Genomic DNA, 12,352 nt, shown 5'->3' with positions numbered 1-12,352 from the left:
AGAGTCTCACGGCTTGAGGAATGAAGCTGCTCTGCAGTCTGGTGGTACGGCAGCAGATACCTCTGTATCTTTTACCAGATGGCAGCATGGTGAACACACTGTGGCTGGGGTGGGTGTTGTCTTTTAGTATCCTTTGGGCTCTGATCTGATCTCACTTCACCGATGTCACTAATGTTTGGTAGATGGGTACCAGTGATGTTCTGGACGATTTGAATCACCCGCTGCAGAGCTCTCCACTCTGGACTGTGCACCAATCATGCACATTGTCAGAAGAGAATGGGGGGCAGACATAACTGCTCTGAGGGTTATATACAGTGGATTAATAGAATCAACATTAGATTATGGGATTGTGGTATATGGGTCAGCAGCAAGCACAACACTCAAAAAGTTGGATAACATTCATAATCAAGTTCTTAAATTATGCAGGGATTTAACATCAGCAAGACCAAGGTAGAGAGCATTATCAAACAGAGATTGAACGAAAGGTGGCAAAAACAATGGGAAGAAAAGAGGAAAGGACGCTGGTTTTACAGGGTGCAAAGGAAATAAGAAGAAATCCAATGATAACCATCATTTCCAGATTTAGATTTGTGGTGGCACACTGTCTGAGAGAAGGAAAATGACATTCAAATCCCAGGAAAATACGAGTACATTTTTGTTTGTTTGTTTGTTTATTGGTTTAAATATACAGAGACAATGCACATTAATAAACATTTCTGTAAACATGCCGGTTTAGCCACGTTGGCTAATTTTCAACCGTAGTCTCTGGGGCAGGTGACTTGAGCACTACAATAATTAAAAATGCATTAAAAAATAAACAAACACAAAACAGTACTATGCCTACTTATAAAGTACAGTATACAATACAATATATTACAGTGCATACAATAAAATACCTTCATTACAGTTTCAGAACAGATGGTCACATAATTGACCGTCTCTCAACCATAGTTTTAAATTTCTTTTAAAAGAAAGATAAGTGTCATACTCCCTGAGCTGCACTGGAAGAGTATTCCAGGTGTGAGTAGCTCTCACCGAGAAGGCTGCCTGACCAAAAGCAGTCCTTCTTTTTGGAACTACACAGTCCCCTCTGCTGACAGACATAGTATGTCTGTCAGTGGATGTTTTCTGTGTAATAAAAGTACCAAGGGGGGGAGGAGCCAAGCCATGTAGGATCTTATAAGTGAGACAGGCATCTTTGAATTTAATGAAGTTGTCCCAGCTCAATAGATTGTAATTTGAAATGCTGTGACAATTTTACAACAATTTTAACCTCATAGTCATACTACAACAGACCTCAAGGTTTTCCTTCGTGGTTTTTTGTTTGTTTTTGCATATTGCACAAGACCTCCTGATCGATACCCCATACCAGCTGGTGGAGGTAACACACGTTGTTTAACTCAAAGAAGAAGAGGAAGAAGAAGAAGCGGAACGAAAAGCTGCCGCACTTCCATTGTCGGACCATAACAGTGTGACATCCAGCGGAAGTAAGCAGAACACAGAGCTAGTAGCGTTAGCTGCACAGCTAATTATTGAATTTCTAATAAGCAACAATGTCTTCAGTTGAGTGTTTGAGAGAGTTTGTCAACGAGCGACTAACTGCTGCTGCTGAAGAAATATTCAGAGTTTTTAAACAAACTATCGTCGAGTACGAGGAAGAGATCGACCGTCAGCGCAGACTGCTGGATATCGTTTGGAAACCTGAAATAAAGTTACACAGGATAGGTGTGTGAAACTTTACTCTTTTAATGACACAATACACACATTTGATTCTTAAATGTGTATTTTTTACTAATCTCACATGTCCGCATGTTTTCTTTACCATCACAGTAGCATCTTATTCCTTTTGTTCTGTGTCCCTCCAGAGCTCCCACAGCAACATGTCTGTAAGGAGGAGGAGGTTCTCGATGAGCAGCAGCTCTTAAACCGGGAGAGGAACTCCAGTCTGGACCAAGAGGACCCAGAGCCTCCACAGATTAAAGAGGAACAGGAGGAGCTGTGCACCAGTCAGGAGGGAGAGCAGCTGGTACTGAAGCTGGAGACTGATGCCTCTTTATTGACTCCTGCTGATGAGGAAAGTGACCACAGTGAACCAGAACTAAAAAGTGACCACCAGCTGCTCTCTGACAACTCTCATGTAGCTGAGAGCCAGGATCAGAAAGGAGGCAAGCATGGAGACTCAGGATCAACTAGAGATGCAGAGCCAGAACCAACGGAGAAACATCACAGCAGTGAGAGTCACAGTGACAACGAGAACAACTCCAACATGTCAGAGATTCATCAGAGTACTCTTACAGACAAGAAGTCTTTCAGCTGTGACACTTGTGGGAAAGATTTTAAATACAAGAGCTATCTTAAAAAACATGCAAGAAGTCACACAGGTGAGAAGCCGTATTCGTGCAAAACATGTGGAAAAGATTTCCGAGATTGCAGTGCATTTAAAATTCATATGAGATTCCACACTGGTGAGAGACCATATACTTGCAAAGTATGTGGGAGTGGTTTTGTATCCAGTAGTGAATTGACAAGGCACATGCGGGTCCACACAGGTGAGAAGCCGTACACATGCAAAACCTGTGGAAAAAATTTCAGAGATTGTGGTGTGTTTAAAATTCATATGAGATTCCACACAGGTGACAGGCCATATACTTGCAAAGTATGTGGGAGTGGTTTTGTATCCAGCAGTGAATTGACAAGGCACATGCGGGTCCACACAGGTGAGAAGCCGTATTCGTGCAAAACATGTGGAAAAGATTTCAAAGATGGCAGTGCGTTTAAAATTCATATGAGATTCCACACAGGAGAGAGGCCATATCCTTGCAAAGTATGTGGGAGAGGGTGTATATCCAATAGTGAGTTGACAAAGCACATGAAAGTCCACACAGGTGAGAAGCCGTATACATGCGAAACATGTGGAAAAGATTTCAAAGATGGCAGTACGTTTAAAATTCATATGAGATTCCACACAGGAGAGAGGCCATATCTTTGCAAAGTATGTGGGAAAGGTTGTATATCCAGTAGTGAGTTGACAAAACACAAGAAAGTCCACACAGGTAAGAAGCCGTAAATGTAGATGGGTGGGAAAATAGCCTCTTGGGAGGACAGTAAAGTATACTATATAGTATGTTAAGCCAATTTGAATTGTTAGTGAGATGTATATGTTGTGACGCATACAGTGTGAGGCTGTTAGCATATACATGCAAAACGTGGGAGAGTTTGTACATATAGCTCTACATGAGAGTCCACACAGGTGAGAAACTGTTTTCAAGCGATACATTTCAGTTAATTTTTTATTCAAATCACATACTTGAAAAAACACCTGAGGATCAATAAACCATCGAGTGTTCATCCACTAAATCATAGACACTTTTGCAATGGCCTCCTCTGTGTGACTGAATGTAAAATGTTCTCCATAAAGATGAGATGTCAAAATCTCAGTGTAAAGTTTCCCTTCATATGACTGATTTACTGATATTTCTGTTAGTAACAGTATTTCTTTGAAACAACTTTAATCTCCCAAATGGAGGAAAAATGTCAGTTTGACAGTGAGAGCTCAGTAGTGTCTGTTAAAGTCATGGTGTGATGTTGATGGTTTTACCAAATGTCGACTTTTGAACCATCTCAGAGTCACTTTTAGTTTAAAGTTTAACGAGGACTTAAAATCAATCTGTGATCGTTCTGTATGAAGCCGACTACACATGTTTACACAGTCAGATTTTACATTTGAGAGTGACATCACTGTTTTATTTTACCATGTAAGAAGTTCTATTAAATGTGGACTTGACTTGTTTTTGCTATTTGTATACACAATCTCATGTGTGCATCTGACCAACAGAATAAAAGCACATTTTTGTTTGATCAGATTTGCTCAATAAATGACTTAATCGATTAATTGATTGACTGATTGTTGAGAAATTGGATAAATCAGGTTTTAATTTTGAACTTTTTTGATTAAATATGCTTTTTTCCTGTCATTACTTAATGTTTGTCAACAGACACCATAAAAAGCTAATATTCCTATTTATTTAGACTTACATAGATTCAGAGCTTATAAATGATTGTCTATACCATACAGTATACATATATGCTATTAAATGCTAAATATTGACTGTTGTTAATTTTTGTACTACTTCACATGTACTCCTTTAGAAACTCTTACATCATGCAACTATTATCATTAGCATTAAATAATCAAAATAAGAATTTTGGACATACAAACATTTTTTTATTTAAAAAAGAGAATTACTTTAATGAATCCTCTACATTTGAGGAACAGGTTGTAAAAAATTCATTTAAAACAAAAAAAATGTCAATCTGACGGTGGTGACTGAGACCTGACGGTGTTGACATCGATCTGTTGGTGGTGATGTCGTGTCTCGACTTCTTATTCTTTGTTTGTTCAAAAAGGTTTTTCAGAGTTTCAAAACTTACCAATAGAAATAATTTAAAAAAAAAGGAGTCCTCAAAGCTGAGTGCGATAATGCTTTATTGCCAGCAATAAGAACATGAGATCAAACGAGACGCAAGCCCATAAACAAGTGATCTGGCTTCGTATACTGAATGCTCTCCTTATATCTACCAAGATGGGGCGGTGAGCCCCATGACCTATCCAATCACTCTTCTTTGTTCCACTCCTCATTGAATTTCGCTGACACAGCTGTTTTCCATTATTACTATCTCTTCTTACCGGGACATGCTTTGACCTTGAGCTGGAGCGATATGGTTGGACGCTCACTCCCTTTTGGCGCAATCTCTATGCTTTAAACTCTCTTTGGAGGAATATGGCTGACGCTCGCTAATGAGGTGTTCATCCTTGAGTGAAGTCAGCTGCTTTCAAAGCTACAAAAGCCTGCTGCAGGACCGGAGATAGTCTGAGATGGTGTTGACGCAAAAAATTCATTAGGCTCTACAGAAGCGCTCTGCAGAATATGGCCTTGAGCTTTATCTGAACTCCCTCCAACTGCACATCCCCTCCTCTGAGCCTCTGCTGACATTTCACACTCATGGTTTCACATTTCAGCGCTTCAACTGTTAGGTACTTATTCAATCAGCTGATGTGGAATAACATACATTTTTATCCATCTATCATGATTTCTTCACACATGACTATTACTTAACACGCACATTGAAAATAGTTTCACTTCTGTGAAAATTCATATTAGAGTTCACACAGGGGAGAGACCATATACTTGCAATATATGTGGGAAAGGTTGTGTATCCAGCGGTCACTTGAAAATGCACATTAGATTCCACACAGGTGAGAAGCCATATTCATGCAAAACATGTGGGAAATGTTTTACATTAAGTGGTGATTTGAAACTCCACATAAGAATGCACACAGGTGAGAAACTGTATTTGTGCAAAACATGTGATTTGAAATCTCACATGAGAACCCACACAGGTGATAAGCTGTACCTGTATTTACCTGTATGTACCTGTACTTGTATGATTTGCGGGAAAAGACAAACTACTGCATCTAGTTTGGCGAGGCATATTAGATCACATACAGGCAAGTAGCCTGGTATGTGCAAATCCTGTAGGAGATGATTCAGTTTATATAGGGAGATAACAGCTAGCAGCAGCTGCAGCTAACTCAGAAGAACAGAACAGTATTTCTTTAAAACTAGCATAATCTGAATGCAGACTTCTTACAAATATTTGCCTTGTTAAAATAATATTCTTTTTTACAACCTTGATACACTGCCTCAGTTATATGAGTGGATTGAACTATAATGTTGAAGCTGAGAAACACTCTCCTTTGGTATTGGGCCATATATACATATATATTTTGTGATTGGCTCAGCTTCATGTAATTACCTTCAACAAGGAGATGATGCTTTCACCCATTAACCTAGCCTAACCTTGGAAGATTTCATTAACTACATGCGACAACAAATCAAGTGGTAGCAGTGCACAACATGATTAGTGCCAAAGGGGAAATTGGCACCAGAATTGTCTGTTTGTTTGTTTGTTTGTTGTTGTTTTGTATAATCTCCTGTATTCTAACAATAAAGCTTTGTAAGTGTTTTGAAAATTGAAGGTTGTATCGTGTACATGTGTTTATTAAGGTATTGAATTCTACCTTATTGGTGTTAATTAAAATGTGAAATTATCGTGAAGCATTTGTTCAACCAAAAAGAGTAATTGTAACTGAAGCTAATAATAATATCTTGACAGTAAACAGCTGATATAGACACAGATAAAAAGTCATAGATCTCTATCAGATTACTGTACCATACCTTTTAATAATAATTTAATAATATAATCAACATCAAAGTGGAGAGCATACCTTTGCCAAGGCCCAACAGTCCCCTTTTGGACTCACTCATTGATACCAGCCACCTAAATACACCTGATTTCAATGGACAACGGACAATTCCCACACTAATCAACAAACAAACAACTGACAGAAAAAACTAAACAAACAAGGTGTTTAATGTTATTATAATTGTACATGTAACAACCCAATAGCAGCAGGGACCAATGACTGCTTGATTAAGTTGGATCTTCTGCATCTCTGTATATTAAATCTATGACCAGATGGAAGCAGCTTGACCTCCAATCAAAGGTCGACTAGGGTCAACCAGTATTGACTCATCTTCTGAATTGTACTGGGGCTTTTTTATGTATATTGGAAAGCAATGTTACTGTTTTTGATCGGTGTTAAATGATCCTTGAAAAACTGTTGAGTGCTTTGAGCCTTTACATGTGGTAGATTCTGGCCTTTTATTCCCTAAACCATCAATACCAAAGATGTTATTTATATAAAATAACAGCAGGACATTATAACATTTAGGTACCTTGTCTCACTCAAACACTATGAAGCTTGTTCTATAAGAGCTTTACTGTTACCCAAACAGGACCTGCTGTAGGTCAGAGCTTTCATCTCCTTTAAGAAAAAGGAATTAACTAACATCCACCTGACAGGTGTCTTTAGATAGATAGATAGATAGATAGATAGATAGATAGATAGATAGATAGATAGATAGATAGATAGATAGATAGATAGATAGATGTCTTTGTATTTTGAAATCGAATTGAAAACATCTTTTAGAGACAAAATCAAGCATGAAAATAATTGGCAGATTACTCTGTAGTGATCATTAGTTGCAGCTTTAAAAAGACACACGGGGACTAAAAAAAGGAACATTATCAACACTACTGTTAACTCAGATGGGTTTTTGTTTGTCTTTGTTTTCGTGTGTGTGAGTGTCGGCCTGGCAAAATGTGGTGCTGGAGACACGTATTTATGCTGAAACTAACACAGAAGTACTTTGCCAGGTGTTTAGATGTCTGTCTGTGGACACATTTTGTCAGTGCTACAGTACCACAGAACTCATGAGTCAGACCACACCCCTTTGAACATGACTGTAATTTTGATGTTAACTACACATCTGTAAAGCTCTTGACTGCATTTTGTGCAGCTGTGGTGATATCGTGTTGACAAAATGTGTCCACAGACAGAGATATAAACATTTAATCACATATGCAGTAGTCCTCCCCAAGACCTTCAAACACACTCCAATGTTTGAAATTATCCTTTGAGTAAAGGATCTGACTGCTCCTGAGTCAGGGTCCTCGCTGACGCCTCTCCTGTTCTTGGGAAAGCTGCACCCTTGTCTGGTCCTGTGGATGTTCCTCAGTCAGAATGGTTTGTTCCTGAGTCAGCGCTCTTGACGAGTCCCGCTACTGGTTCCTCGTCAGTGCCCCAGCCAAAACTTGCTCCTGGTTTTCTGTTGGTGGGCCGGCCGACTCCTGCTCAGGGTTTTTGGCATCTGATTGGCTGACACCTGCTCCTAATTGTCAGTTGGTATCACAGCAACCGTTCTTTCTTTGCAGAACACCTGTTTCCCTTGCTCGTCTGGCTCCCCTGCCAGTTTCCCAGCCGCTGTACTGTTGCCAGCCTCCAGTCCTGCTGCCCTGATGCTGGTCTCCAGTCCAGCAGCCCTGTCCTGGTCTCAAGTTACATCGCCTGCATTAAGGCCTTTGTCCAGAGCTGCTTTATCCTTCGGCCCAGCCTTTTGGTCACCCTAGCTATCCTCACCAATTTCCGCTGTCTTCCAGATAACTTTGGTAAACACGATTTAGCATGAATAACTCGGCTTCCACTCGGCCATCACTTCAGCTGTCAGCATTCACGCTCTTTTTGTTGCAGGAAATACAAATTTTCTAATTTCTGGTAAATTAATCTAAATCTGGATCACTCAGTTAGTATGTTGAACTGACTGCACACTAGAACTACTGACAAAACCAAAAGATGCTGCTCTGTTAAAAAAATGATCATTTAAGACATTTGGAAAATGGTCTTATCCACACAATCTGTCATCTACATCTCACCATCAGTTTGACAGATGCCACAGTGTGAAACAAAGATTTCAAATTTTTTATAGTTGATTCATTTGTTGACTATTGTCACAATTAATTGATTAGTTTTTGGTCTATAAAATGGGGAAAAATGTTGATCAGTGTTTCCTAAAGCCCACAAACATGTTCTCGCAGGTCTTGTTTCATCCACAACCCAAAAATATTCAGTTGACTGTCAGAGAGGAGTAAATAAAGCAGAAAACATTTATATTAAAGAAGATTGAATCAGAGAATTATGAGCAAAAAAATACTCAAACCAGTTTCTTGATTATCAAAACAGTCAGCTTTTAGCCCATCAGATGTGAGGTTGTGTATACAAACAGAAAAACAAGTCAAGTCCACATTTAATAGAAATCTGACTGTACAAACATGTGTAGTCGGCTTCATACAGAACTATCACAGATTGATTTTAAGTCCTCGTTAAACTTGAAACTAAAAGTGACTCTGAGATGGTTAAAAAGTCGACATTTGGTAAAACAATCAACATCACACCATGACTTTAACAGACACTACTGAGCTCTCACTGTCAAACTGACATATTTCCTCCATTTGGGAGATTACAGTTGTTTCAAAGAAATACTGTTACTAACAGAAATATCAGTAAATCAGTCATATGAAGGGAAACTTTACACTGAGATTTTGACATCTCATCTTTATGGAGAACATTTTACATCCAGTCACAAAGAGGAGGCCATTGCAAAAGTGTCTGATTCAGTAGATGAACGCTCGATGGTTTCTCCTGTGTTTACTGATCCTCAGGTGTTTTTTCAAGTATGTGATTTGAATAAAAAATTTCCCACGAGTGCTGCAACTATGTGGCTCCTCACTGCTGTGACTCCTTCTGTGTTTTGATGACAAACTACAAGAACTGAGTCGTCTCCCACATGGTCTGCATATACAAGGCTACTTGCCTGTATGATTTCATATGCTTATCCCGCATATTTTACAATGTAGGGCTTCTAACTTGTATGGGTTGTCATGTGGAATTTCCAATTGAAGTTTTGTGTGAATCCTCTCCCACATGTGTCGCAAATGTACGGCTTCTCCCCTGTGTGAGATCTCATATGACTTCTCAACCCACTTCTAGATTGGAAATGTTTTCCACAGGTTTTGCACGAATATGGTTTCTCCCCTGTATGACTTCTCAAGTGTATTTTAAGATAGCACTTGTATTTAAAATCTTTCCCACATGTCTTACATTTGAAGGACTTTGTGCCTGTGAGAGTATTATGTTGAATCTTTGGTTCTGGTTGGCTGTCATCACTTGAATGAACTCTCATGTGGTCTATTAAGTTACTGTTTAGTTTAAAATCTCTCCCACATGTATTATAAGTATACGGTCTCTTACTTACATTGGTTTTCATATGAGTTTTCAGTTGTGTATGAAACTGGGACTTAAATTTAAAAGTTTTTCCAAAAGTGTCATAGCTGAAAGACTTCTTGTCTGTAAGAGTACTCTGATGAATCTCTGACATGTGGGAGTTGTTCTCGTTGTTAGTTTGACTCTCACTGCTGTGATGTTTCTCCGTTGGTTCTGGCTCTGCATCTCTAGCTGATCCTGAGTCTCCATGCTTGCCTCCTTTCTGATCCTGGCTCTCAGCTACATGAGAGTTGTCAGAGAGCAGCTGGTGGTCACTTTTTAGTTCTGGTTCACTGTGGTCACTTTCCTCATCAGCAGGAGTCAATAAAGAGGCATCAGTCTCCAGCTGCTCTCCCTCCTGACTGGTGCACAGTTCCTCCTGTTCCTCTTTAATCTGTGGAGGCTCTGGGTCCTCTTGGTCCAGACTGGAGTTCCTCTCCTGGTTTAAGAGCTGCTGCTCAGCGAGAACCTCCTCCTCCTTACAGACATGTTGCTGTGGGAGCTCTGGAGGGACACAGAACAAAAGGAATAAGATGCTACTGTGATGGTAAAGAAAACATGCAGACATGTGAGATTAGTAAAAATATACATTTAAGAATCAAATGTGTGGTGTTTGTGTCATTAAAAGAGTAAAGTTTCACACACCTATCCTGTGTAACTTTACTTCAGGTTTCCAAACGATATCCAGCAGTCTGCGCTGACGGTCGATCTCTTCCTCGTACTCGACGATAGTTTGTTTAAAAACTCTGAATATTTCTTCAGCAGCAGCAGTTAGTCGCTCGTTGACAAACTCTCTCAAACACTCAACTGAAGACATTGTTGCTTAATAGAAATTCAATAATTAGCTGCGCTTTCACTACAATATCGTCTTCCAGCTCATTCACTACCACACGTAGCTAACGCTACTAGCGCTGGCTTTGTTTACTTCCGCTGGATGTCACGCTGTTAAGGTCCGACAGCAGAAGTGCGGCAGCTTTTCGTTCCGCTTTCAACTGATGACATTTTATTGAAAACTTGTGTTTAAAATCAGCAGCAAAGATTTACATCTGCTTCATTTCACAAGGACATTTACTGCTCTTTGGTACACGGTGGATTCCACATGTCAGAGACGTAACAGAGCGGAAGTACTGTTAGCGAAATATATTTGAAGTAAGAAGCATTAAAATAATCACTATGCAGAATGACCCTTTTAGTGCCACATGATTATATATTTGATTTTAATTACTGATGCCATAATGTGTAACATTTGTATGTAGCACCGAGTGAAGATGGAGCTCAGGTTTACCTGTTTTACAGCCCTCGGAGATTTGAACAAAGCATCTTATTTCTTATCAGTGTTTTAAAAACAAATCGTAGCTTGTAACTTTAACTGTCATATAAATGTTTTGGGGTAACAACTTAACAGCATGTGTTTCTGAAAGTGGTGAAGAATTCATTCAAATATTGCTTACATTCTTATAATTATGTGATTACAGAAGTGAAACTATTTTCAGTTGTCAGTCTTGTTTCCTGTCAGTGAATCTGAATCTGGATCAGTCTGTCAGTATGTTGAACTGACTGCACACAAGAACTACTGACACAAACCACAAGACACTGCTCTGTTAAAAAATGATCATTTAAGACATTTGGAAAATGTTCTTATCCAAACAATCTGTCATCTACATCTCACCATCAGTTTGAGAGACACCACAGTGTGAAATAAAGATTTCTAAGATATACAAGACTGTGACTGTTCTGAGAAACATTGCTCAAATATACTTTAATGTACGACATGTCAATACAAAGATGCAACAATACCAAACCTGTTAAGTCTACATCTTTTAAGTGAAGTGAACCAGAGCTGCAAATAATAATAATTTTCATAGTTGATTCATTTGTTGACTATTTTCACAATTAATTGATTAGTTTTGGGTCTATGAAATGTCAGAAAATGGGGAAAAATGTTGATCAGTGTCTCCTAAAGCCCACAAACATGTTCTCACAAGTGTTTCGTCCACAACCCAAAAATATTCAGTTGACTGTCAGAGAGGAGTAAATAAAGCAGAAAACATTTATATTGAAGAAGATTGAATCAGAGAATTATGACCAAAAAAATACTCAAACCAGTTTCTTGATTATCGAAATAGTTGGTGATTAATAGTTGCAGCTCTTTCTGTCTCCATGCTATTCTTTAAAATTAACTGCCATCAAACAGCGAGCAGTTTGAAAATCAATTCATCCTCAAAGTCATTTATTAAGCAGAAAAGTTCAAACAAGATTTGGCTTTTAGTCCATCAGATGTGAGGTTGTGTATAAAAAACAGCAAAAACAAGTCAAGTCCACATTTAATAGAACTTATATAAAAAAATAAAACAGTGATGTCTCTCTCAAATGTAAAATCTGACTGTACAAACATGTGTAGTCGGCTTCATACAGAACTATCACAGATTAATTTTAAGTCCTTGTTAAACTTGAAACTAAAAGTGACTCTGAGATGGTTCAAAAGTCGACATTTGGTAAAACCATCAACATCACACCATGACTTTAACAGACACTACTGAGCTCTCACTGTCAAACTGACATATTTCCTCCATTTGGGAGATTACAGTTGTTTCAAAGAAATACTGTTACTAACAGAAATATCAGTAA

At 38.7% G+C, this 12,352-nt stretch overlaps 2 protein-coding genes across 2 annotated transcripts; one reads left to right on the top strand and one right to left on the bottom strand.

The window, feature by feature from the left end:
* Nucleotides 1-1,481: 1,481 nt before the first annotated feature.
* Nucleotides 1,482-3,892, top strand: LOC141019001 (uncharacterized). Its single transcript, XM_073493755.1, has 2 exons — nt 1,482-1,725; nt 1,866-3,892. Exons 1-2 carry the CDS (start codon nt 1,554-1,556, stop codon nt 3,065-3,067), a joined length of 1,374 nt encoding a protein of 457 aa, XP_073349856.1. The 5' UTR covers nt 1,482-1,553; the 3' UTR covers nt 3,068-3,892.
* A 4,804-nt stretch (nt 3,893-8,696) lies between these two features.
* LOC141019006 (uncharacterized) lies at nt 8,697-10,612 on the bottom strand. Its single transcript, XM_073493759.1, has 2 exons — nt 10,370-10,612; nt 8,697-10,228 (listed from the first exon to the last, which is right to left on the bottom strand). Exons 1-2 carry the CDS (start codon nt 10,539-10,541, stop codon nt 9,324-9,326), a joined length of 1,077 nt encoding a protein of 358 aa, XP_073349860.1. The 5' UTR covers nt 10,542-10,612; the 3' UTR covers nt 8,697-9,323.
* Between the last annotated feature and the right edge of the window lie 1,740 nt (nt 10,613-12,352).

The sequence above is a fragment of the Pagrus major genome, chromosome 23, assembly GCF_040436345.1.
Source record: "Pagrus major chromosome 23, Pma_NU_1.0".
Lineage (NCBI taxonomy): Eukaryota > Metazoa > Chordata > Actinopteri > Spariformes > Sparidae > Pagrus > Pagrus major.
The sequence above is the reverse complement of the archived record's forward strand: the minus strand, read 5'-3'. Positions and strand labels throughout refer to the sequence as shown.